Below are 27,780 nucleotides of genomic sequence, written 5' to 3'. Positions count from 1 at the left end.
CTGGATAATTCTACATCACACAAGATTAGGATAGGAAGAATTATGTTGGCAGCGCTGGAGCCATCATCCACACTACCCTAAACTAACCTCACTTCATTCCACGTCCATGACCACAGTTACAGTGTAGTGCTAAACGACCTGTTGTTTTGTGATAGTGGAAGGCAGCGGTAGTGTTTGTTGAAGATTGAAAGAGCTAAGTAGAAATTATTGTTAAGTTATACTTATTTGTTACATTTTTGAGTCAATATGTCTGTAGTTTTAGTATAGGCTAACCTAACTAACCCTAAAACCAACTAAACTAACCATAGGTAAAGTGACTCAGACAATTTTAGTTATAGTGACTTTTTCTTTGCCTTAATATTACGGGTAAATTTGCCGTGGGTTGTAAATAATAATGGACGGCGGCATTTCGTTGTCATAGACGGCTAACGTCACCATCGAAGTTAGCCTGATTATCAATAAAGGAGAAATCAGGCAAATGGAAATTCGCTAGATCTTCAGGTTTACTACAGCGGGAGTATTTTGAATTATACTAGTTTAGACATTCAATAAACATAATTCATTCATCTTTCCAGGTATGAATCAACAATCACGGCACAGTTTTTCGGTCACACTCATTACGACGAGTTTGAATTGTTCTACGATAACGAGGACCTTGGACGAGCTATCAACGTGGCTTTCATCGGACCTTCAGTGACGCCTTACAATGACCTGAACCCTGGCTATCGGATATACTACGTGGACGGAGACCATGATAAATCAACCAGGGTGAGAGTTTAGTTTTATCCCCAAAGAGTTAACACGGCAGCCGGTCACTCTAACCACATACTTAGAAACTTAGAATAACTTTCTTGTAATTTATTTTTTTTCATCTATTTGTGTGGCATTTGAGTCACCGGTTTGTTTACAGGAACGTTTTTAGGAGCAAATATATATGGTAGTTATGTGTCAGTTGAAACTTATTGGTTTAGTTTTTGTGTTATTGGTCGTAGGTTTTAGGTTAATTTCTGTTTTAAATGGTAGTTACCAGCCACTTTTATTCTAGCCTAAGCCAAACTAAAGACAATTTTCCTTTTGAATGGTTTAATGGTTTAATTTGTCTAAGGCCTTATATTTTTTTAACAGGTTTCTACTAGTTTTGAAGTAAGATAAAGTTCTTTGTTTGAAGTTCATTGTTGGTGATGGTGAGTTAATGTTGTTCAAAGGTTTATTTCGGACATTTTCCATCACGAAAGTAAAAAACAATACACAACGTTTCGGGATCTGGAATCTGATCCCGTCTTCAGGTGAAAAAACTTAACTAACACATTACAACTAACAATACACAAACGCCCAACCTAAGTTGGAATACACTACCGAGGGTAGTAGTCAAAAAATATGCACTGTATAGCAGTCAAGTCATGATACAACATGCAATTAATAACAAATCACAAAACACTATAATCTATAAAAGGTTTACGTACAAAAAACTCACACAATGGAACACTAACAACACTGTACGCTATGACTCCACCAATGAAACTGAACCAACATGGCTGATCAATCGGAAACACGGAGACAACAGAAATGGCTTCCGGTCCCTGGAAAAGTAAAACCAACAGAATGGCGGAGGATTACTTATCCTCAAAATTCGCACGTTATGTTAACTCGTAGTAAAACTCGTGATAGGAATAAACATAATTAACACCCATCTTGCGGCATCGTACATCGCTCCGCCATTCTGTTGGTTTTACTTTTCCAGGGACCGGAAGCCATTTCTGTTGTCTCCGTGTTTCCGATTGATCAGCCATGTTGGTTCAGTTTCATTGGTGGAGTCATAGCGTACGGTGTTGTTAGTGTTCCATTGTGTGAGTTTTTTGTACGTAAACCTTTTATAGATTATAGTGTTTTGTGATTTGTTATTAATTGCATGTTGTATCATGACTTGACTGCTATACAGTGCATATTTTTTTACTACTACCCTCGGTAGTGTATTCCAACTTAGGTTGGGCGTTTGTGTATTGTTAGTTGTAATGTGTTAGTTAAGTTTTTTCACCTGAAGACGGGATCAGATTCCAGATCCCGAAACGTTGTGTATTGTTTTTTACTTTCGTGATGGAAAATGTCCGCAATAAACCTTTGAACAAGATAAAGTTATTGGCTTGTAAATAATTATCATTTTTATAATTAACCATCATAAAGAATCCAGACATCCATGCAACTTCCACTCGAACCACCCAACTTTTTCAGCCAGACAGGGTATTATTAAGTCTAAGGTTAATATTATTTAACAAGATCTATACAAATAGAAATGTTAATGGACTATTATTTGAAATATTAACTTATCCCTAGATGGTGGTGGACCATGAGACATGGATTATGAACCTGAAGGAAGCCAACTTGTACGACTACCCCATCTGGTACAAGTTGTACAGCATGAGAACAGCCTTCCAGGTACCCAGCTTGCTACCCCAGGAGCTAGATACTCTGGTCAACAAACTGGCCGAGAACCAGACAGTGTTCGACCAGTACTACAGGTTGGTAGAGTTAGGTTGAATCAGGGTCGGTTTAAGCGGTAAGCAAAGTACGTGGTCGCATAGGGCGCCAAGCAAAAGGGGGCACCTAAGCTAACTCCAATGTTCTGTTTTAAAGATAGAAACTAAATGGGAGTTAAGAGGTGAAAGTTGATTTACATTGCCAAATTATAGAAATAATGACATTTCTTAGTAATTTTAAAATAACACACACCTTTACAGACGAACAAATTATTATTGTTAAAAATATAATGACACAAGCCTATTTTAATGTTCACCAATCCATGTGTTATATCCATATGTTAACAATTTTGAACTTTCAGAAATAAACTCTTTTGTTAATGGAGATCCTTTGATGGGATTAGTCGCCTTTTGTTTGGAGTTTGTAAAGGAAGTTTTGGTTTTGTACTTCAGAGAATGAGGATTTGACCTTGTATAATAACAATGCTAATCCTCTCACACCTTGGGGGAGCAAGCTGGCGTAGTGGTTAGAGCGCGGGACTTCAGTCCCTGAGGTCCCGGGTTCGATCCCCGCCAAGTCACCAATGGATTTTATCTAAGTGATATTGCCGCAACCCCTAGGTCTAGCCTGAAGTAATGTGAAAAACAATCCCAGGCTCGTGCCTAGCGTCCTTAGGACAAAAAAAAAAAAAAAAAAAAAAAAAAATCCTCTCACACCTTCACCTTTTGCCCATCCAAGCAATTGTGTTATTTTTGGTTAGACATTTTGGTGCTTTTTGTTGTCAAGGACTATCAAGGGGAGAGAAAATAACACACTCAAGGGTGCCTACTACATTCGTTGTTTTTTCATTTTGCTAAGGCTTTATAATTTACAAATTTCTATTAATGCTACAGAAATAAAATGATTCATAAAAAAATATTTTTCATCCACCACTATTTTTTGGTTTTTTAAATAAATTATAGGCCTAAATACAGTCTAAAGAAAAATAAATCTTTTAGTGCACTTAAGTGCTATGATGATTTATACCAAGGGATTAATTCAAGGTTTCTAAAATTCCAGTTATTTTACTCTTTGGCCTATATTTAAAAAGCTAAGCATGTTGTAAAACATTCATTAATTGGTCACCAAAAAGTCACATAATATTTTATCTAAGAAAACAAATAGACATCTTGGAGATTTATTTGCCTTAATTTTAGTTCTCATTTGCTACTATGTTCTCTCTGCAATCTCTAATACCTTGCTTATGCTGACAGATAAAGTGATGCTGAGGTCTGTTCCCTCAGACCATCCTAATGCTGAGTTAATATAGTGCTCACCTGAAAATCGGAACTTTGCTATTTGTGAGTCTGAAAAAGGTCTGTCTGTAGCTTTTTGATTATTTAAAACTGGATTGAGCTTTCCTTTATCATTGTGTGTTTAGTAAATAGTGCAGGCTATATAACCAGCTGATCTTGGTCACCTCATTCATTCACCACTCATCCTTCACTGACCCTCACCTGTTGTGTGTTGTATAAATGTTATCTAATCTCAGAACATCTGTAACTTAAGGGTTATCGAGTGTTTCACAAACGTCTCACTCAGCCGTTTCTTCTTTCAGATACTATTGGAAGAACTCTCCGGTGCGGCCAGCCTGTGACGCTGAGTGCAAGAAAAGGTTGATCTGTGATCTAAGGTCCGGCCGATCACACGACCGCCGCACTCTTTGTCAGGAGATTGAGAGCCGCATTGACGCCAACACTCGCACCGGCTGGCGTGCCTGGCTCTACAACGGCATCGCTCTATCGTATGTTTTTGGCTTCAGTTGGCAAGGCTGGCTGTTGGCATGGTGCACGGACTTAGAGCATGTCGACCCCTCATAGTGTTTAACTCTCACACTAATACACTAATTTAGTTCCTAAAGTCAACTAGGCTTGATTAACTTCCAGTATTTCCTCTTATCTGTGATAATATGTTGTAAGTAGTTATTTGTTGTTAAGACCCTAATTGAATAACTTGTAATTAATAATGCGGATAGTTTGCTCCAAAACTGTAGTAGATAAGAATTTCAAGTAAAATGTGTAAATCCTTTTACAGTAATTGTTGGGTTTTCCTTTAAATTTTGCCACTCGTTATGAAATATTTCATATATTCCAGCCTTTGAGATGTGCTCCAAAACTAGTAGGTTAAAATGGTTTCCATTAATTGTGAGCAGAAAGATCCATTTAATAATGCTCTCCTATATCAATCAGCATTCTTCTTATATGTTTCAAAATCCTTTTAAATTTTCTTCGTGACTTTTATTGCGGATGAATCATAAAATTTCTTAAAACCTGATTGCTTAATTGCAAATATTTTGGTAACCAAAATATTTGCTTTATCTTTGCGGTCGAACGGCGAGTAAAGGTCGTCGGGTGCCATTTTCCCGACTGGTCAAATGGCAACCTATACTCGCCTAAAAATGGAAAAACATTCAAACTCAAAGGGCTAACTAATAAAAAGATTAACCTCATTAAACTTTGCAAGTGTATGCATCATTTGTGCATGTCATATTGACCATTATAGAGAACATCAGTTCTCTCATTTATTATGCATTCTAATTTCTAAATCTCATTCTATGAAATAACAAACTCATGAATCATAGTTGAATATTTTTATGTTTCTTTAATCTCATGACTATGGTAAAATGTATGTTTGATTAATTGTGCATTCTTCAGCTACTGCTACTGCGAATCATCAATTTGTTTGTAATGTTTAAGTTTACTTAAACAGACAAAAACCAAGGTATCATAACGTTCTGACTTGGAGCTCTACTTTCAAACATTGCCATTGCTTGTAAACTGTTTCATTAGATTTTATTGGTTTTTCAGTGAAATTTGTGTGTAACAACATTGCATCATATTATCATTGTCATCATCACTTTCAGTCAACTTTGTTTAACACTGGGCTATTTTAGTGATTAATAGTCAAAGGTGATATTTATTAACCCTCGAGCTGGTGGTCTTTTTATGCTGTGGTGGCAAGGGTTTTTTTGGGGTCGCGCAACATTTTTTATAACACATTTTTAAACAGTAAATAAGTTTGTAAATATATTATATTATATATAAGGATTTTTTTCAGCAAAAAACAAAGAATAATACTATATGAATTTTAGATATGAAATTTTAATTTACAAAAAAAAATTGTTTGTATATATATTAAGCGGAAACTTTTTTTTTATATTCATATATAATTCCGTATTATAACACAAATCAATTAACTCAAAATAATTTTTCAAAATATACAAATTATGCACAATTCCGTGACGAAAAGAATGGTATATAATACATGTACCTTGTTCCTAAAAAAATACATATAACAGTTTTTATTACCATACAACCTACACTAGGCCTAGTACTTGAATTGCGTGTCTCCTTGCCACATAGAATTGGAACTCACGTAAATCACTAGATCAGTCACAGTAGTTGTGATCAGACATCTTAAAGTAGGCTATATAATAAAATATTATGCAAAAAATAGTAAATAGTGTTCCAGCCTGAGCTATTAAATATAGAATAATATCTAATATTATATAGATATACAGTAGAACGTCGATAATCCGGATTAATTGGGACCGGACCCCATCCAGATTATCAAAAAATCCGGATTTTCAAACATACGCTATTTTTATGCCTTAAAACTATAAAAACGTTAACAAAACCCTGAGAATTTACTTATACAAACAATAGCAGTAGGTAAATACAAGAAAAAACTGTAATAAGTTCAGGACTGCACTTTATTTAAACTGTAACAAAAATAATAAACAAAGAAAACCAGACAGTTCATGTACAGTAAACACAGGCACGCAATAAATTATCGACAATTCAAAAGGTCATTCATAAATTACGAGAAAGCCCGTACTGCTAGTTTATTGAAGTACAGAGCAGGTAGACAGACAGACAGACAGACGGACGGGCGTTCCAAGTAGACTGCACTGTACGAGCATGATATTCCACCATTTTCTGTTGCGCTTTACGAGCACACGCTGTACGAGCACGTAATCTTTTGTCAGGCCAAAATATTACACGTTACATAAGCTAATGTTACTCCATTAGCTTATTTAATCAACTGTAAAAGCGAGTGGTAAGAAGTGTTACTGGTTTTCTAAGAAATTTGAGTTTGGCGGAAACGTTACTGGGCCGAAGTTTTACTACGCCTGATTGGCCATGGGAACAATGACAATCAAATAACCTTCTTAATCTTACTCAACCTGATCCAACTTGCATAAGTTTATTCCTGCTAAAGTGTGTAGTTATTCTATTTTAATAAATTGTATTGAATCTAAAGAAGACTGAATGGCAACTAATTCCGCAAAAAATATTTATAAAGCGATAAAATATCATCAAAGAGATAAACTAGAAAATAAAGGATGAATTAGGTAAAATCCCTAAACGTGTGTATATATGTATATATATATAGGTAGTAATCCAACATATGTGGCAGTATTATTTATGTATATAAGATATGTGCATGTAAAGGTTTTGGTTATATTATGTACAGGGAAGAGCTTCCTCACGTTCTACAGGTCTAGATACAACTTTGCTGGTGGTTGGCTCTCTCTTTTGGTAAGTGCTGCTAACTATCTTTCAATAGAACACTAAAATAATTTTTATTTTAATAATAGAATTAACTGTATACAACTTAAACGCCCAGCTTTATGTATTAGCTGTAGTTTAGTAATGAAATGAGCTGTGAAGGAGTGGTGAGTAGTATCATTTGTTTTGGATTCTGTAGATTTTAAAATTTTGTTGTTATGCCCAGTTAGGTTTGAGTACTCGGATTGAGATTTAACGTTATTCTCTAATTATTATTTAATTATAACACTAAATTGCGAGACGCTCCTTGTCGCCTATTGCTAGAGTACTACATACTACAAGGGTAAGAATTAATTTAATTAATTGTAGTAATTAAAATTACTACAACTGTTCTTACTCTCATTGATCATGAGGATTCTCTTTTACAGGCAGGTCAGGCATTTAACTTTGTTAATCTTTGTCATCATAGTATGACACTGTTTCCTTTTCTTTTTTACACCTTTCTCACTTACAAGCTGAACCCCCTCCTCAAACGCGTAACTTTCCCCAAAAGCATAATAAATTGTTTGTCTTTATAACTAAGCTTTAATGTCAATACATGATTGTTTTGTGCATTGTGTTAGTTTATTATGAGGTATAATCATATAAGTTTTGTTACATAGAGGTAAAATTTGCTATACAGGATGTCCCATTAGTAAACAGCAAAACTCCGGGAAATGGCTCTATGAGCAAAATAAAGAGAAAATCAATGATAACATTTTTTTCCAAAATCGCTTTGTTAACCAGATATCCGCAAATTGGTATTTTCCACATACCGGTAAACATTTGTATCTTCTGATTGTTCCAACCAATCTTTATGAAACTAGGTATGTTTTTTTAAGGTAGAAGAGACCCATATTAAATAAAGTTATCTTGATCCGATTCAATATTTTAAAATGGCGGCCATTTCAATTTTGAAATTTTCATAACTAAAAAAGTTGCTGATTATATGAAAAAATTTAAGGTCACTTTCATTTAGCGTTTAAAATTTCCTATAAAACAAAATCAAGTTAAAAAACAAATAAAAAATAACTTAAATATCACAATTTTTGGCCAAGTTTTTGACCTTTCCTAGAAGTTATGAGTACCTAGTGAGTTTTAGTAATTAAAACACTGTCGTAGGTAAAGTGTACGCAACTCGCGTGAATAGTGTTAACGACGCTCGTAAAAGTTCGTTCTACTCGTTTGGTTAACACAATCTTTACGCAATCATTGCGTAAACCACTATTTCATTTGACAACTAACTCAAATAAAATAATATGGGTAGTTTTACAAAATGCTTAAACTTGCAATGTTTCTAGGATGTCCATGATCATGGCGATACCAGCTTTCACCTACCAAATCCCAAAATTTGTCATGGGTTTTGGGTAATGCACCGAAGTTTTACCACCAACAGACTGTGATGATTTCTCAACTCAACCAACTCTACAAACTTGGACACCAATAATTTTACTGTTGAAAGCCTTATAAATTGTGTATGGCTTTCACAAAATGTTATTGTTTTTATATCTGTAAGATACAATTTTTGTGTTTTGTGAAAATTGTGAATGATCAGCGTAATCTCTCAGTTAACTTATTTAATGTTGTTCGATCATTGTAAATCTGACCAAAAATGTCAACGTGGATTGTTTACAATTTTGACATTGACAGAGAGGGATGATTCTTTTAGTTGTTGAGGGTGGACAAGACTGGACACACAATGATAACATTTTAAAGCAAATCTGCTGATGATATATATATTCCCTATAAAATTTAATTTGTGCTGGAAAACTGTTCTAACGTTAATTTAAGACTTACCTAAACTAAGATACAACTGTTTTTTTAGTCAAGGCATAGGACTGTTGTCCTGAAGACCTGGCTCGGAGTCCAGCCATTCACAAATGACTTCCAGTTATGTGATAATTGCTGTGAATGTTTAGGGCTTTTAGTAATGAAATACCTATTTGTGTATGAAGAGCGCAAAGTATCATTGAACTGTAGCGCTCAAGAACTGTAGATGGCCGTATGAACGCCAACAGTGAAATCAGCTGATTTAGTGATTTTCTGATTTAGCAATCAGGAATGTTCATCTATTTTGTGTACTGTATTTTTAGGTGCTTCAATGTGATTATATCCATGCAGTGGTAGGAAAAAGTTATTATTTTACAAAAACTGATCTGTTTGGAATATTTTATTACCACCATTGCAGATTGCTTAGTTACAGAAGTTGGTAGCTAAGAAGGCTTACACCGCATTTCATTATGTGTCCATTCCCCACCTGTATATTCTCAATTTGTGTATACCTAACTTATCTGGAAATAGTGGAAATTGTGTTATATTGAGCATTTTAAACCCCCAATAGAGTTTCTTAACGTTGGCCATTATTTAATTTTACGAAAAGATTATTTCTACTGCATTTTTAACTTTGTTTGATGGAACAGTGTTTTATCATTTTAAAGTGGTATGAGGTTTCCAGATCCCAGAAACTAGAATACTGAAATACTTAGCTTTAGCGCTTTAGATAGGGTATCCAATGTTTTTTTTTGTTTTTTTTTTTTTGTATTCTGTTTATTTATTGCTCACTTACAATACATTATTTGCTGTCAAAGCAATTTATATGTGAAATTATTTAGTCTATATTTACCATTGTGATAAACCAGCCATTTTGTGTAAAATCACTTTTACAAGTTTTTTTTAATTTGATTGTTTAATATTTTTCTCTTATATTTATTTAGTATCTCAGATACTGCTTTACTTTACATACTGTTTTGGGGTATTATTTATTAAATATCTTTATTATGTTCAAGGGGAACTACACAAAATGTGAACCCTTTTTTAATAGGCCTTACTGTTATTTTTATATTTTGCAGCTTTCATTGTTTTACCTGTTATTATTGTTTTTAAAACAAACATGCATTTTCATTCCACCGGTGTAAAAATTTATTTTTTATTATGTCCATATATGTAATCAACTACATTGGGTTTTTTTCAAAAACTAAATTTAAAAACATGTATAATGCTGATCAAGAAGTTATTTATTTTTTCAAAGTAAAGATTATGTATTAGAAAGCTTTTTCTGGCATGTTCTGCAATAATTAAGTTTAGTAAATTGCCTACTCGTTTAAAGGTTAGTACAATTAAACTTAGGCTAATATAGTTTTAAACTGATTTGTTTATCAAATTTATTTATTGTGGACCAAAGATTTTGACACAACAACTTTCCTAGCCTTTGAAATTTAAATCTTGTTATCAAATGATAAAGTTAACGGAAAGAGGAAGTTTATTGTTATGTTATCAAAGGAGACTTAGACTTGCTTGTTAATGACCTCTAGACAGTTGACGTTATCATTTTAGGGTAAAAAATTCTAAAATTAATTGACTTCATGACAAGGCTTAGCATTTCTTTTGTGTATAAAAATAATTTAACTATATTTAATTAGTATTGCTGATAGACTTAACTCTGTTGTTTATTTGGATTAAAATCTGAAACCTGTATAAATTTGTATAAATGTAGTTATATTTTTAATAAATATTTATTTATTTATTCGATATCTTTGTTATTTTCATTCATGTTATAAATTGATACCCAAATTACACTTCTGGTCATTAGTAATTTTAATTTTCTTATTATGTACTCCATTAGTATTGTTTACATTTTTTATATGTACAAACCCTGATTTTGTTATACTACCTAATGCTTCTTTTGTTGGATAGCGTGATTAATTGATAGCCCAATGGCAAATTGCATCAAGTTCCAGAATCTATCTCGCTTTTGTATTTCAACCAGGCATTGTGATTGTTAGAGTATTTTATTATTTCGTTGGTTTATTGCCAAAGGTCCATTGTTAACCCTCCGAGTGTCACGTGTTTTGGCCTTAATGTCAGCCTATTTTTTGCTCATTTGCAAGGTTTTATTAAAACTGATCTGAGAAGCTTAAAAACAATGTTAATTATACTGTTCTATATACCATTTTGTTTGGAAAATCTTGGGCTTCAATATTATATATAAAACATAAGGAAGATTTTTTAAAAAAATTTTTTTTAGGTAAAAAAAATTTATAATTTCGAAAATTAAAAAAAAAAATAAGTTTGCGCTCAATGAAATTGTATAAATTATAGGCCTATAAATATTTGAAAATAGCCACTTTGTTCTAAATTTTATGAGGATTACAAATATATAATAATATAAGGAAGTAGATTTGCAAATAAATAAGTTATGGGCAAAAAACAGATTTCAGTACATAGCGTTTAGCTAAGAATGCATAGCCCAACCATAGCTAGGAATCTGGCTGATAATTTACATCAATATCACTACCTACTTCTTCAGGATCATCAACCAGCACTTCAAAACCACTTAAATCTTCTTATAATGCACCACGTTTATCACTACTTTTGATTTTTAACACTAAAACAATGATAAATGTAATAAAAACACATCAGTCATCGGTCCGAGGGTAACCTAGCTGTTTACAAATACACGCACGTCAGCTCAGTCAGCTGTCTGCTACAATATTTTCGGAACTAAAATGAATAGTGCTTAGAGACAGACCTCTGGAGAAAGCTTAGAATATTACGGAAAGAACGATACCTAACTCAATCCAGTACAGTCCGATTCAGTTAGTCATAGAGCCTTCGCCGTAAACAGTGTTCGCGAGTCGCTGTAGCGACGCACGACACTATACAAAGTGCGTTACGCGTCGCTGCAGCGACGCATGACACTCGGAGGGCTAAGTTCTTGGAAGGGACTAAAATAAAAGTCTAAATCAAAGATTTATTTCAATTTAACCCATTGGTGCCGACTTACGAGCGTTACTCGTCTGGCCGCCGGAGGCCCAAAATCCGACTTACAAGCCCAGGTTGGTTTATTTTTTAAATTTTTGTTTTAATTGTTTACTTTTATAATGTTTATAAATATCTTGTTTTGTATATTTTTAATAACTTATTTTTGGGAATAACAAAGGTTGTGTTTCCATGGAAACCAGATATCACTAAAAATCAGCTGTGGTAAGGTAAAACAAACATATTTTTTCTATGATATTACCACGAATGCTAGAAAAATACCGGTATGGATCATAAACATAAACAAATTACGTTCACGTTTCTATCGTGGTGACGTTTCTACTATTTGTGGTTATTACCTATAAATGTAAACAACTGTTGATTTTCCTACGTAGGTAATCAATTTAACTTTATGATAAAAGTGTCATTTGGTGTCTAGATTAATCTTGGAATTTGTAAATTAAGTTTTTTTTCATATTTTTTTTTGTTTTTGGCGAATTTCCGTATAGGGAAGTAGCTATTACCGTAGGTGACATGGTAAGACCTAGGCCCGGGACCAATTTACTTTTTCATTTTGAATTCCCCAGTGTCCAAAAACACCATTCGTTCAAATTTTTAAATATTCTTCCGTAAACGTGATAACTTGAGTAATTTTTGTCTGATTTTGATTAAATTTAGTTGAAGGGTGTAAAGCAGGATAAACTTGGATGAGTTTGCGAACCAGCATGATCGGGCGATGGTAACGGGGTTTTATGGGATAAAAATGGTTTTTCTAATTTTTGACCCTCAAAACATAAAATTTCCCAATTTCTCTCTAGACCTTTTTAAAGAGCTTAAAAAAACAAATGATCTAGTATATTAAAGTGTTTTTGTACGGTTATTGGTAACGGAGAAAATTCGAAAAATTGTTTTTTTTATTCCCATGTTATTCTTATGGAGAATATTGTAAAATGTTGTAGTTTGCTTGTTTGTGGATATATTTTGATAAAACTTGGCTAATTTATTTATTTTATTCTAAGTTATTAACACTTTACTAAAAGACACACTGTATTAGTTTCCTTGTAGCAGCAAACCTAGGTACTCGTTAAACCTAATGATATTTAAATACATTAGATTGAAAATCAATTCAGACAATTTGAAATTGGCTTAGTTGGCAGGTTTGCTGCGGCGGAGGAATTATTTTTTTAAATTTTACACTTTCATTATCTAATTACATTTTTTTGTAGACAATGTTATTCTGAACAAAATGGCAAAAGAATTATTTAATTAATACCAAACTTTTTCTTTCTATAACAATTAGAGTGAAAGTCTATAAATTTGGTAAAATTAATTGATGACCGAGGGCACTGCAGGTAGCACATTAATTCCTCCCCCAATGGGTTAGTGATTCAATGTGTTGTCAAAAAGTATCAACTTATTCCCAAATAACAATATCAACCGAAAATCTATTTTTCCCAGAATCAGACTGTTAGAGAGGTTAGCACTGTAGCTACTTTGCTTCACTGTCAGTTTAACTTTATTAGACCTACATCCTACATGTAAACTCGTCTGTTTTAACTTTCTCTCCCCTCCCTGTACATAGTTATATGGATAATGTATTGTTCGTAATAATGTTTGAGTTTTGGGTAAAAATCCGTTTCGGGTCACCCTGAAACTAAAAAGAGGTTTTTGAAGTGATCTCTGTGTGTGAATGTGTGCAGAGTTACAGACTACACCTTTGGCCAATGTTGACAAAACTTGTTAAAATTTTGTGTATGTACCAACAACTAATCTCTAGTATCCCCAGGTGTTCTTTTAAATCTTTTTGAAACTTTTAACACGTTCGCTACTGCAATAGTACGAAATTTTTCATTCACATGGACCAGCGACGCACATATGCGACGGCCGGTTTCTACTCATAGACTGCCGACGCATATTTGCGTCGGGGTTCTAATGTTATTAAAATTATTATATCTTTGTAAAAAGTGGTCAGTGACCACGAAAATGTTTACTTTTGTGTGTTATTATGTAAGCCCGCTTCCTGTCAATTTCCTAATATCAGAAATGAACTTTGGAGAGAAGGAGAAAAGAATGAGTGGACATAAATTATATAAAACATTTTAATAAATATTGAGTTTTAAAACAAGTTCTAATGAATTCCACGTAAATTTTTACAAGTGCCTCTTAGGCTTACGCAGGAAATTTTTAGTTCTCTCTTGAGTTCAAGAAAATATTTTGTACAAAAGGCTTAACTCAAACACATAACTTTCTTATTCTAAAAAAATATGATTTACATTTGCTTAAATAGGTAACAACAACATTAGATTAATTTTACACTTGAGTTATGTAGAGTTTTGTGCAATATAATATGTCATGTATTTTTTATAGACTATATTATGTACTATGCACTATTTATTGTACTATGAATTACGGTACATGTAATAATATGCAATATCTATCAAGTAACTAAGAATTAATTATAAACGTAATTCTGCATAATGTGTCCAGGAATATGAAACCTCTAACAAAACGTAATATGTCTTTCTTCTAAGCATTCGTGTTAAACAGGTTAAAACTTAACTAGACTACTGGTACTTTAATTTTGTATAAAAAAAAAATCAATATAATTCCGTACCGTACCTAATATTTTAGTTTAAGTAAAAATAATTAGAAATTGTCAAAGTTACAGTTTTTTTTTTTTTATAATCAGTTAATACGATTTTTGTGTTTGAAAGTAAAATAAAAAATAAGAAATTGCATAAGTTACAGTATTTTTTTAACGCTTAATACGATTGTGTTTGCAAGTAAAAAAACTAAGGCAAGACTGTAAACAATTCAAAAAAAAGATCACTCTACCAGCATTTCAAAAACTGCTTAGTGAAAAAATTGCTATTATGCCATGTTATTCTAGATGTTAATTACTTGGCATTTCAAAACTGCTTAACTTACCTAATGTAAAAACTAGCTTGAAACGCATTCTTCCAGACCACGTTATTCTAGATCTTAATTACATCACAGATAACATAAATTACAAAAAAGTTTGTTCAAAAATGTATTTACATAGCTTACATAACGTTACAGAATTTACACGTCATACTAATGGAGCAAAATCCGTTTGTAAATTGAGCATACTTGTGAACATTTTACTACACATGAAAAGCTAAAACCCTACTGAAACAATTAAATAAAACATACAAAAACATCGTAGGAACTTAACAGAGACTGCAAAAAGCAGTAGAAGAGAGCTTAACTGAACTGCTTGAACATCTCAAATATAAAAACAAGGAACAGGCGTTACTGAACACAGCTGACGGTGATGTTTTCGGCATTATACTATAAGCGGCGCAAGTTGCGCTTGGAACTCTTGCTACCAACGGAGTGGATGGTGTTTCTTCGTGTGAGGCTGCGAGGAGTGTAGAGAGGGGGACAGTGATGCTCCAGGTCTGGCACCACCTCGATGTTGCACCAGACGCAGAATCGATGACGACAGCCGGACCGAGGACACTGAGCCACGGGACTGCCGCGATCTGTCGAGGCAAATCGACACTTGGGACAAGGTAGCAACCGTTCATTCTTCTTCAACGATTTGGCCGCCTGAAATTTGTGTAACATTTATTTCATAGAAGTACAATATGGTTACGTAATCGACTAATTGAGCACATGATCCTACTTAGAATATGCATTAACTTTTGGACACTGAAGTTGACATTCCATTCCACAGGGTGTTAAAAAAAACCTTCAAGACTTGGGAATATGATTACTTACATCAAAAATAAGAAAAAAGTTCCTGTTAACACATGTTCTAAAATTCTCGGTTTTCCATATATTTGTCTGTATGTGTTTTTTTAACATGCCCAATTATATCTCAGAAACCACTAAACGTATACTTCAAACTTGTTAGGTGGACTATTAACAAGACCTAATAAGTATGTAGGCCTAGTATGAATTTTCTACTTTGTACTATTTTAAAATGGCGGCAGTTTAATTTTAAATTATCGTTACAAAAAAAATGGCTGATTTTATGAAAAATTTTCAAGAAACACTTTTATTTAGTATTTAAAGTGCCCTATCCAACTACACCAAAAGATAAAAAAACTTTACTGAAATATCACAAGTTTTAGTTGTAAAACAATGCAAACCTGACTAGCTTAACCCCATTCAACCTCATTTACGACAAAAATTGTGATATTTTAGTTATTTTTTACTCAATCTTTTTTAATGATGTCGTTGGATAGGGCACTTTAAACACTAAAAAAGAGCGTTCTTGACAACTTTCATAAAATCAGCCATTTTTTTTAGCAATTTAAATTTCAAAATGGGCGCCATTTTTAAATAGTACAAAGTAGAAAATCCATACTACGGTACATACCTAAAATAGGTCTTGTTAATAGTCGTCCACGTACTAAAGGCCAAGTCACACTGAGCTCGCTACCGCGGTGGGAGCGAATTAAGAAAAATCGCTCACCATGTTATCAAATGTGCCAAATCACACTACACTACCGCGCGTGTGTCCGTCACACCCGCTTGCTGAGTGATTTTTTGAGACTACTGCGGCGGGAGTTTTGTCTGGCGCATGCGCAAAGGTGCATCTTGAATGGCGGCTAAGCTATTTAAAGCTTTAAAGTATTACAGTTTGAAATTAAATCTAACATGTTTCTTTTGTTTGATTATGTATATTGTTTTGTTTTATCTTCGCAATATGTTTATCACCAGAGAAAAATAATATTTGTTTACCATGCAAAAATAATGTTTATGGTAAAAATTTTATGTTTCCCATCAAATTTTAGCGAATTTCCCATAGCCTATAGGGCATAAACTTACCGTAGGTCTCATGGCAAGACCTGGACCCGGGACCGATTTACTTTTTCGTTTTGAGGTCCCCAGAGGCCAAAAACACCATCCGTTCAAATTCATATACCTATATATTTAATACGCTAGGCATATTTTTGTCATTATTGTTTTGGAGTGGTGGTGCTACCAATCACCATGTCCAAGGTGTCATTAGAAAGGTCTTAGCATGCAGTTTTGCAATCAAACAAAAAAACTTTGAAATTCCATCAGAACTCTGCCCCAGTAGCCTTCAAAGTTCCCATGTTATTCTTATGGAGAAAATGTTTGTTTACATTTGAACAGATGAATACATTGAAATTGACACTAATATTTGAAACAGCTGGTTATACTAAAATTGGAGACATGTGCTTTAAGGATTTATTAGATTAGTTGAAAAGATTGATGTTTCACTGTTTTAAACCAGATTTTATCTGCACATAATCAAAGCATAACCAAAAAACGTTTGACATAATGGAAACCAGCACATTCATAATGATGGAGACATAATGGAGGTTCGATAACGCGTCGACCAGGACGGCCAATAGGAGGAGGCTGACGAACTTTAACTCATTGCAGCACAGTGTTACAGTAAATGTAACACCAAATGTTTGTCCATTGTTTCACAGTGTTACACTTTGTGTAACACCACATGTTTTATTTTTTTCCAACCAGACACACAGCGCTATTATTTTGGAACTGTTCCCCTGTAGTTCAACACATCACCACTAGATAGGGTATGTGGGTATTTGAGGGAAACCTATTTATTTATTGTGTTCAGAGACGTTCACATGTGATCGTGTTGGTGTTTACTGTTATCATTAATACTGTCATGATTATTGAGGTAAGTTTATTACTGATTATACTTATTCTAAATGGAAAATGAACGTATGGTTTTGTTATACAATATAAAGTTGTTTTCCCATAATTTATTTAAGTTTTACGTTGCTAAGTGATAGGTCAAAACAATTAAAAATAAGCATTTTTGCATTTGTCATAGTTCCGTGCAACATAGGGCCACAGAACTAGGGATGGTTCCGTGCAGCAAAGAGTTCTGGTAAACGCGAACAAAATACAAATAATACTATTGTGGTTGATAGCTGAATACAGCAAGCACCCTTCCGCGTTGGATTTAAGTGTGCTCTCGCACAGCCGCCTGAAGAGTTCACATACAATTTAGGACTGTTGGATAATCACTGCATAAGCTGTGGATTTTGGAGGATAAGGAGGCGGGTAGGACTACATCGGAAACAGAAAAGAGGAGATATTAGATAAGTGGCAAATGTGTTGGGAGCAGAATGTTTTATGTTAACGTTTTGAAGGTAAACGTTCGGATGTATACCTAACATCAGAAAGAGACTGGAACAAGATTGGGAGATGGGCCATTATGAAACGCAGTTTGTCACAGGACATGGAAAATTTCAAGGCTAATTTGTGGAGATTTCACCTGGTGGAAAAGGAAGTATGTAGATGTGGAGAAATATCCGCATGCGGAACTCCCGCGGCGGATATCGGTGTGACATGGTCTTAAGTTTGAAGTTGGTACATTTAGTGGTTCAGGAGATATAATCAGAGATAATGGTAATGTAAAAAACACATACGGTGTAAAAAACGGATATACGGAAAACCAAGCATTTTAGGACATTTGTTTTTATTTTTTTAATCATATCCCCAAGTCCTGAAGAGATTTTTTTCAAAGCCTTGTATACACCATTCGTTCTCATTTGCAATCATATCCCCAAGTCCTGAAGGTTTTTTTCAACACCATGTAAACACCAGCTCCTGCCAAGAAGAGTTGAACAACCCACTTACAGACAGGGCTACAGTCTGAAATTCTCCCTTTGTTTATGTTACTGTGACATAAAAGATCCGTATAGTTAACAATATTAAATTGTCCTTTCACTTAGGTTTGATTAAATATCAAGATTGTTAAACAAAAATCAGTAATTTACACCAGCACAATCTGTTGGAAGCTCCTAATGGAATGAATAAAAGGCATCAGGTCAGTGTTTAATGCACTTAGCCTGCAATCAAGTCAACGGATAGGCCTTCCACCTTTAGCTGGGTTTTCCTAGGCGCGGAATCGGCTAGCGGAGAGAGGAACGCGGAGAGCGGACTCGGCTTGTCTTAGGCAATTTAATGTTACTGTTTTCCTAGAAGCGGAGCAGAATGCCATGTTAATTTCAATTCCGCTCTCCGCGTTCCTCTCTCCGCTCGCCGACTCCGCGCCTAGGAAAACCCAGCTTTAGTTGTACCATAAGAATTAAATAGACTGTCAGCCGTGCTGCGGTTGTCATGGTTACCATAGGTCTTGGTGCACACCGCTGGGAGCGAAATGTAGTTACGGCTTACGTGCTACGTAACTACACGGCGCTCCCAACTAACGTAACTACACGGTCTAATTTAATTCTTTTTGTCTATGATTGTACCTACTGAATTTTAAAAGCTATATCTTCTATAGGCTAAAACAAATCTTGTATGTCTGATGTTAACCCATTGGCGCTGACTTACGAGTGGCGCTCGTGTCGCCGCTATTTTATTATTATTATTTCCCACCCCCCCTTATTGTTTCTTCTTTTTTTTATGATGTTTATAAATATCTTGCTTCTTCTTTTGCATATTTAATCATTTATTAATGCGAATAACAAACATGGTTGTGTTGCCATGGAAACCAGATATCACCCAAAATCAGCTGCGTGTTAGCTAAAACCAACATTTTTTTCTATGCAATAACTTTTAAAAGTAAACAACTTATGATTTTTCTACCTAGGGAATCAATTGAACTTTATAACAGTAGTGTCATTTGGTGTCTCTTGGAATTTGTAAATCAAGTTTATTTTTTTATGTTTTTAAAATTGTTGGTTTTATAATCTTTATAATTTTTTTTTACACTTTGACTACCAGTATCTACTGTACAACAACAATTACCACTGTTTTTGTAGAAAATTTTACTTTGAATAAAATGACAAAAGAATTATCAATTTATTACCTAAGGTGTTCTTCCTATAACAATTTGTGTAAAGTCTACAAATTCGGTAAAATTAAATGCCGAGAGAGGGCACTGCAGACAACACATTAATTCCTTCCCCAATGGGTTAAAACTTATGGTAATGTTTTTATGAACATGCGTGTTAATTTCACATTATTAGAATCTGTACTGATCAAGATATCCACCTTTCGATAAGACTGGAATCGGTTGCTGTTAGGGCTGACTGGAGGACTGAAAGGCACCTGGCGAGGACTGTAGGGTTGTCGAGGAGGACTAGACTGGTTACCGACGTTCTGTAGTCGAGTTAAAGCAGGTCTGTTTCTGCCTCCTGAACCTCCCTGTTTCACCTGAGCACAATATCAAAACATAAGAATATAAATAGGCTATAACTAATTTTAACTTAATTGTTGTTCCTAGTCTATAAATAAAAAATTTTATACATAATTTAACATAAAATTCTATTTAAATCTTTGAAATTTACATTCATGAAATAGCCTAATAATGAGTTAAATTCTCCTCCAATATAAACAAAAATACGTACAAAATGTAAGGGTAGGCTCATAACACTGAAGGCTTATTTAGTCTTGAGTTTGGACGAATTGGATTTAAACCAGCTTTAGGGCCTTCAAGTGGCTAAAGAGTACTTTCAAAAACTGTAGGAAAAAGCGTTGTTTAAAGATTAAATGGCCTGCAGCCATTTTCTTCCTTAGGCCTACACAAAATTTGTTTAAACTGGTGTAATAACCTTAGTGGTCTATGAAGAAGTAAAAAGGTTCTTACCGGGGATGACAGGTTCTCCTTCATCAGTCGCAAGGTATCGGAATATTCTCTCCAGCGCTTCCAGGCAGCACTATCATTGTTCAACACCTTGTTCCAAGCCTTCGAAACTACTCTGACAGCATCTAAATCCTTTTCTGATAAGTATTCAAATATTTGACTAACAATTTTGGGAAAACTTTTCTTCACGCCAAGTTGATATAGGAAATCTACACTCTCAATACCGTTTATTGGATAAAATGACCTAACAACTCTACTCATTGTGGCAATCTTTTTAACAGAGTATTGGAAGGAACTAGCTTTTGTCTGCTTTTTGAATGTTGTTATATCTTTTGATTTTGTTGGAGTTACTTCATTTTCTAATTTAGGACTTGGATTAGAGCTTAACCAATTCGTGCTAAAGAATTGCGCGGATTTATCTTCTAGACATAAGTTTTGTTTTTCTTGATTTTGTAAAGTAGCGGGATCAACACTAACTTGATCTGAAGATGATATTAACGGCAAGAATGATGGCGGTATTTCCTTCCCTAAACTTTGCGAGGCAGATAATACATGAGGCTCCATAAAATCAATTGATTTTTCTTCCCCCAACTCCAGTAAGTCTAAAGAACACTGATGGTTGTCTCGCGACGAAAAACTATCCACTTCCATTTCTTCTTGATAAAGCGAGGTATCCATAGCGTCTTCGAATCCTAATTCAAGAGGTCTGCTCATTCTGACCTGAGAAGATAGTTTTGGTGTAGGAGACATTTTCACTTCTTTAATTGCTTCCATACATTCTACGTAAGGAGAGCTACCGCTCATGAATGGCCTTTTGCAACTACATTTGTATTCTGGGGTGCTCAGAGCACAGCTATGGTGTAAGGATTTGTTGCAAAGACGGCATTTATCAAACATTATAAAACCTCCCGAGTCGGCAGATCTAGGTGTAGCTGAGCAATAACCGCTATCTTGTTTTAACGACCCTGCACTGTCATCCAGTTCTTTGGATGTTGGAGGCCAATAAGGAGTGCTGCTATGAGGTTGATTCCTCTGCAATACATCAGGACTCCAAATACTTTTAACCGAGCCGGGAGTTTCCATGCTGTTTTCACCTTCCATCTGAAAAAAATAGCAATAAGTTATTGGGCAATTGTAATAAATACCCAGTTAGTGCTCTTTCAGGAACATTTTGATTTAAGTCCCTACCGGTATCATTCTTACTTTTTGAGATATTTACAAATGAAATAAAGACGTACAAATCTGTGGAAATTTGTAAAAACTTGCATCAGATCACACTTGCCCCGGGTGTCGGTGTCACACTTGCCCCAGCCATTGAAAATTTCCAGGGTAAGTGTGACATGTGGTTTTAAATTTAATGATAAATTTGTACACGTTTTAAATATTTTTTTTTCTAAAAGTTTAGCTTTTAGGCTCTTTAAAAATCTGAGTTTGATATTGGTCAAAATTTAAAATAACTAGGCTACAAATTAAACAACATTTTTGAACAAACTTTGATTTTGACCTAAAATGTCGGACTTATAAAAACCAATAAAATCAACATACCGTACAGTAGTTACTAAATTGATAAAAAAACTATGTAACTAGATAGGCCTACCTTATATGTCAAACATTATTTCTATGACAAAACCAATTTTTTCAGCGATTCCCAAAAACAAGATGGCCGGCTATCACACTTACCCCGCTGTCACACTTACCCCACTCCACCCTATGATTATTTTATGTATTATTTTAAAACCAACCATATCCTTGGCCGCAATTAACTTGTTTATACGTCGGGTCGCAACTAGTACAAAACTTTTACAGTCTGGGCCACAAATCATACGCAAAATGAGATTTGGGCCGCAACTCACCAACAGCGTGGTGTGCATTGTGCAATGACCTCACCTAGGGGATGTTCTAAAGGCTGTGCAAAGTGTTAAGAGCCTGGCTTTATCTTTCATTCCTATCATAAAATATGGAGGTTTCTATTATAAAAGGGTAATCCAATTTGAAATTGATCAGAAAATTAACCTAGTTTTTACCATATGTATTATTCGCCTTAAGTTTTTATAATAAGTTAAGTTAGTTAGGAGCTGGTGTTGACATTCTTGGTCCTAAGTTTAGTCCCTGTAATGTTTGCATTTAGTTTCGGCATCACATAAGCTAGGCCTAACTTAGGCTACCGGTACTCAAAAAGTATTTGAAGACCATTTTTATAGTATATACCTAGTCATTAACTTATTTCAAGTAAAAGTTAACAAAAACAACATGAATAACGCTGATTCCAATAACCAGGCAGGCAGGCATGCCGGAATTAAGTTAGGACAACTCCAATCTATGACCTCCCCATCGCCGGCAGACGTTTTATAAATTTATTTTGTAAACTTCAAGGGTGAAATACTGTTAGTTATTTAGGTTAGTTAAATATGGGGTTATGATCAATTAAAAATTCTTATTTCTTATTTATTCGGTCTGCTTATTTCAACCACCTGTATTCTTAGAGAAATCAAGAAGAAAACTAGGTGCCAGCACAAATTCTTAACCTACTACAGTAACTTTTATTCTAAATAACTGTCACTAAATGTGTGAAATAGGCCAATCAGGTACTTATTACAATTGTTTTTTTTTTTTTTTACAGACAAATAGTTGATGTAATGTTACATTCAGCCAATAACAAATAAGATAGCTGCTAGGCCTTTTTCAAATTTTAAAGTAGGCCTATTGTTAAATGACGTAGAAGTCACCGCTGCCAGTATTTGGGCCCCTACCAGCATTAGGGCTGTTTTTAGGTCTAGGTAACTTAGTACCCTAATAAAATATGTGCAATTAATAAGAACGAATATGAAAAGCAGGCATAACATACAAAAGACATGCGGTAACCAGCATTAAATCAAAAATACATTAAATAATAGGTTATATAGCACGCGTGCATAAACATTTAAGTTAGCATAATTGGCTGCACTTTACTTGACGTCCTACACTCATTCGATTGTTTTTTCGATTCGATATTTTCATTCGATTGTTTTATTCGATATATCGTTTGGTTAGTTAGGTTAGGTTAATCTTACCTAACTAACCAAACTATATATCGAATGAAGCAATCGATTAATCGATATATCGATCGATATTATCATTCGAATGAGTGTAGGACGTTAAGTAAAGTGCAGCCGCATAATTAACTTAGGTAGGCTATATTAACATATCTGCAATAAATAAGAATGAAAATGAAAAGCAGGCATAAGTTTATAACATGCAAAAGACATAGACCTAACTAGCAAATAGGCCTAGTAACTTATAGCGTAATTAACGACAGGTAAAATATGAAGTGCAAAAACAAAACAAAAATTAACTTTACAATGAGTTAACTTAGACAACCGAACAAAGCAACAACCAAGGAAAAAAAGGAACAACAAGTTGAAAGGTGCAATGCAATTAGGCTAACAAAATAACCTACCGTTATCATTTGTCATGCGTAGAATCTAACAAAGTTGGGCCTATAGGCCTAATTAAGTTAATACTGAGTAAAAAATTAATTTAACTTAGGCCTAGGCTACTTTCTACCAAGGTAGTAAGTAACTAGGCCTAGTAAATATTGCAAACATCAATTATGCCTAGGCCTAGTAAGTTCAGAAAAATTTAGCCTATTTTATTAATTTATCCAATGGGAGTCATATCATAGATAGGCTAGTTCTGCCAAAGTAACGTATGTAATAATTAGAATATATTGTATTGACGATGCACCTATTTAAGGTTACAATGTGTTATCATGTAAATGTTTTGTGTAAATAAAGATTGATTGATTGATTAACTTAGAGTCTAAGTTAATAAATCAATTAACTTAAAATAAAAATAGCCAACATGTAGATGATGGTCAATTTCGAGTTAAATAGGATATCGTTCTATAACCGTGCCTATCCCAAGAGTCAACTAGCATAATATTAATAATTTGATGCTTGTTTAAATGCCTATCTAGGCAAGTAGGTAAGTTTAATCACATTTGACAATTTAGACATCACCGGATCTCATTAAGTTTTAAAATGCTGAAACTAATACAACAAATATTCTCAGGTGTGTACCGAAGAATTTATTATTTTTGGTCCAATATTGCACTTCATTAGGCCTGATGTGGTAAATATGGATAGGCAATTTTTTGAATAGCCTACGGTCAAATACTAAATAACGGCCATTTTTGACAACTTACCTTTCAGGTAATAATATCACTCGGTTACTACTTATCTTTCACAGAACTATTCACAACATAAATAACTATAATGAAACTTTAAATAATGCCAAGATCTACGGATTAATCATAGAAAACCATAAAACTACACTATAACCGGTAAAAGAGGCATTTTGAGCCCTAAATCTAAACAAATCAACTCCCCCTGTTGTCCTTTCCGCCAACCTACATTTCATTTCAAACCTGGCTTGGCTATAAACAAAAAATACAAAACGACCGCTAAATCTTGGAATTGGAGATTTTTTTAGGAACTGAAAACGAATAAGAGCTTAGCTTAGAATAGAATTCAAAACAGGTCGCTCTGATTGGTCAATCTTTTGCGATATATTCTAGAGGTTTTTGAATCATACGGTCACGTACTACGAAACTGAATTTTAGGATATACTTTGAAATGTGTATAAACGAATTTCAATCGATTAAGTATTAAATCCGATAGTACATTATTGGGCTACGTCCAAATTCACCAACATTTTTGGGGTCATTTCTAATGTCCAAATTCACCAACTTTCTACCTGGAGCAGGTACGATATTTCTCCCGGCGGGCGGGGAAGGAATTCCCTCCGAATAGTTTGCCCTCGCCTGCTCCGTCTCGTCTCGGCGAGAGTGTACTGCTTAGCCCTAATAGTACTGTTTAAGCTGTGATTGTTTCAGCTTGCAGTTATTCATCAGAACATAATAAATAGTAGACATTATAACATCCCACTTCGTGCGCGTATATTGGTAAGACGTACAAAATAATGATAATTCTTTTTTTTAATAAATCCAAACCATATTTGATTAATTTACACATAATACAAGAACATTACGTAAAACCAATTTTGAGCTATTCTATACTACAAAAACATAGCACGGTAAAAATATACGAAATGTACAGATAACAATAAATACACAAATATATAAATAAATAAACCTTCTAGGTACATATAGGAATATAATTGGTTTGTAATCGCCGTCAATATCCTTGTTGTGAAGTAAAACTATGCTGTTATGTGAGTAAACGAAGCTTTTATCTCAAACTTTTCAATTTTAAGAATTGAACTAAAATGGCCACTTTAAAAACGTTCGTAGTTAAATTCTTAAACTTACCTTATAATCATCAATGTTATTCAATGTTGAATCAGCGAAAAAGGCGTGTTTCACTATGGTGCTAGGTAGAGTACGGTTGCTAGAGAGGTTGTTCCTCTTCAGAAGCTTGAAGTAAACTGACATTTCTTTCCAGTGTGACCTCGTATTTATAGGTTCGCTAGTTTTCTCACCATATCTTTGGGATCTTACTTCAAATCATGGTGATTCCCTATCCTACCCATGTATTTCTTCCTTACCATATTTTTGGGTGTGAAGTCAAAGTTAAGGTTGGACCACCCTGGTTTTCAGCTAGACATTTTAAACTGCGGTGAGCACATTTCGGCGTTAGGCACACACCGTCAGTTCACTTCAGGCTTCCTGAATATTTTTCTATAAATGTTAGTTTTTCAACGTCTAATAACAATTTATAAAATTGTTTTGAATCATATATATAGTTAAACAATTTTAATGATTTTACGAAAAGAAGTATGACTCTGCTATAACCAATATCTTTTTCACGTGGTTTTATTTAAGCATGTTTTTTTTAAAATAATTGTAAGTACATTGAAGTTTACAACTGGGGATCCACACAGACGGTGTTTATGTTAATATACCGTATACGATACACATATAATACCACATTATTATGTCGTTATTATGCATAAAACAATAATAAGTTGTTATTGCACTTACTTGGGCAGAAAAAGTAGGTGAGTCGCCCAATGCATTATTACTTGTTTGGCTTATTTTCACCTAGTCTTATCTATGCACCCTTTTGACTTCCCTCTAAAATCTCAATACCGGTAATTTTTATATTGCCTTAGTAACTATAGTAAATTGTTGCCTTTTAGTTTAAAAGAATCTTACTGAATTTGAGACCACACACCACGTTGTTCTGAGTCAGCTATATCACAATTAAAAATTATGGATCTAGGTCTCAATAGAAACTTGACAGTAACATATTTGAAAGCTACGCCTAATTTGTAAATTAAACTTGAATTTTAATGGATTAATAATGAATTAATTAAGGGGGAAAAATACCTTAAATTCCACATTACGGTATCCTAGTTTATATGATCTAAGGTGGCCCCTATTTCCCCCTATTGGTTAGTGGGCGAGTTGGCTTTAACTGGGAGAACCAAGTTAGGTTAACCGGTTGCAGTCCTCTTTCTCTTAGAAAGTTAAGTATCCGTTCCATCCATCTAACGCTTGTCACAGCTCCCATGGAACATGGAACAGTTTGTTTGCGCATGCGCATTGAAAAGGAGTAATCTGCGATTGAAACAGATGTGAATAGACAGGCTAAAAAATATCGCCGGACATTCCCCCCCATTCCACAGATTAAAAAAAGTTAATCTTACCTTTTTATCATCTTTGCCATTCAGTGGATTTTTAAATAACGACCCCTCCTTAGACATTTCTCTCACTAACTTAACGTTGACTGCTTATGGCTGCAGGGCAGGAGTGAGGAGCTGGTGTGTCCTCGTTGACTGTTCGGAGAGAACTGATGCTACACTGGCAGGCAGCTCTGTATTTATGCGTTTTTCCTGCCAGTGTCATTTCGGGCTCGAAACGAGTAGTGCCACCCGACAGAACAATGGATTTCTGGCCTTACCGGCCTTAGGAGTTGCCGGGGGCGTAAGCGACCGGCCTTCGGAGATGCCGGGGGCATGAGCGACCGGCCTTCGGAGCTGCCGGGGGCATGAGCGACCGGCCTTCGGAGATGCCGGGGGCATGAGCGACCGGCCTTCGGAGCTGCCGGGGGCATGAGCGACCGGCCTTCGGAGCTGCCGGGGGCGTGAACTGTCCGGTGTGTCAGTGACCGGCGGCTTTTGTATTTCTTTATACATCTATATTGTATTTGATGTAGATTTAGTAACTATACAAAAAACTTTGAATTCAAACCTGTTTGAATTTGAGTTCTAAACTGGTGGTTTTCCCGTGAAAACCCCTGCAATTTAAGTTCAAATTGCTTTTAGCGAATTTCCCATATAGGGAATAAGCTATTACCGTAGTACTCATGGTAAGACCTGGACCCGGGACCATGGCCCCCACATTTAATTGTGGGCCCTGTTACCAGGATCTGGCTCGGGCCCCCC

At 34.7% G+C, this 27,780-nt stretch overlaps 2 protein-coding genes across 4 annotated transcripts in view; one reads left to right on the top strand and one right to left on the bottom strand.

Annotated features, from left to right (window-relative positions):
- The window catches only part of LOC128989644 (sphingomyelin phosphodiesterase-like), a 54,382-nt gene extending 43,790 nt beyond the window's left edge, over positions 1-10,592 (top strand). For 2 of the 3 annotated variants that reach the window (XM_054411600.1, XM_054411602.1), the window contains 4 exons: positions 576-768; positions 2,332-2,516; positions 4,073-4,258; positions 8,366-10,592. In XM_054411600.1, the coding sequence (XP_054267575.1) occupies positions 576-768; positions 2,332-2,516; positions 4,073-4,258; positions 8,366-8,435 (634 nt within the window). In that variant the 3' untranslated portion in view covers positions 8,436-10,592. Of the gene's footprint in view, positions 1-575; positions 769-2,331; positions 2,517-4,072; positions 4,259-6,990; positions 7,056-8,365 lie in introns of all 3 variants that reach the window. The other variant, XM_054411603.1, reaches the window with a different exon arrangement.
- A 3,361-nt stretch (positions 10,593-13,953) lies between these two features.
- On the bottom strand, positions 13,954-25,825 carry LOC128988416 (F-box only protein 43-like). The gene is made up of 4 exons (XM_054409680.1): positions 25,703-25,825; positions 20,398-21,495; positions 19,803-19,964; positions 13,954-15,395 (listed from the first exon to the last, which is right to left on the bottom strand). Exons 1-4 carry the CDS (start codon positions 25,823-25,825, stop codon positions 15,135-15,137), a joined length of 1,644 nt encoding a protein of 547 aa, XP_054265655.1. The 3' UTR covers positions 13,954-15,134.
- Positions 25,826-27,780: the final 1,955 nt, after the last annotated feature.

This window comes from Macrosteles quadrilineatus, unplaced genomic scaffold, assembly GCF_028750875.1.
Source record: "Macrosteles quadrilineatus isolate MER2022 unplaced genomic scaffold, UCM_ALF_1.0 Scaffold_3__2_contigs__length_128488019, whole genome shotgun sequence".
Lineage (NCBI taxonomy): Eukaryota > Metazoa > Arthropoda > Insecta > Hemiptera > Cicadellidae > Macrosteles > Macrosteles quadrilineatus.
Note: the sequence above shows the minus strand (reverse complement) of the source record. Positions and strands in the feature narration are given on the sequence as shown.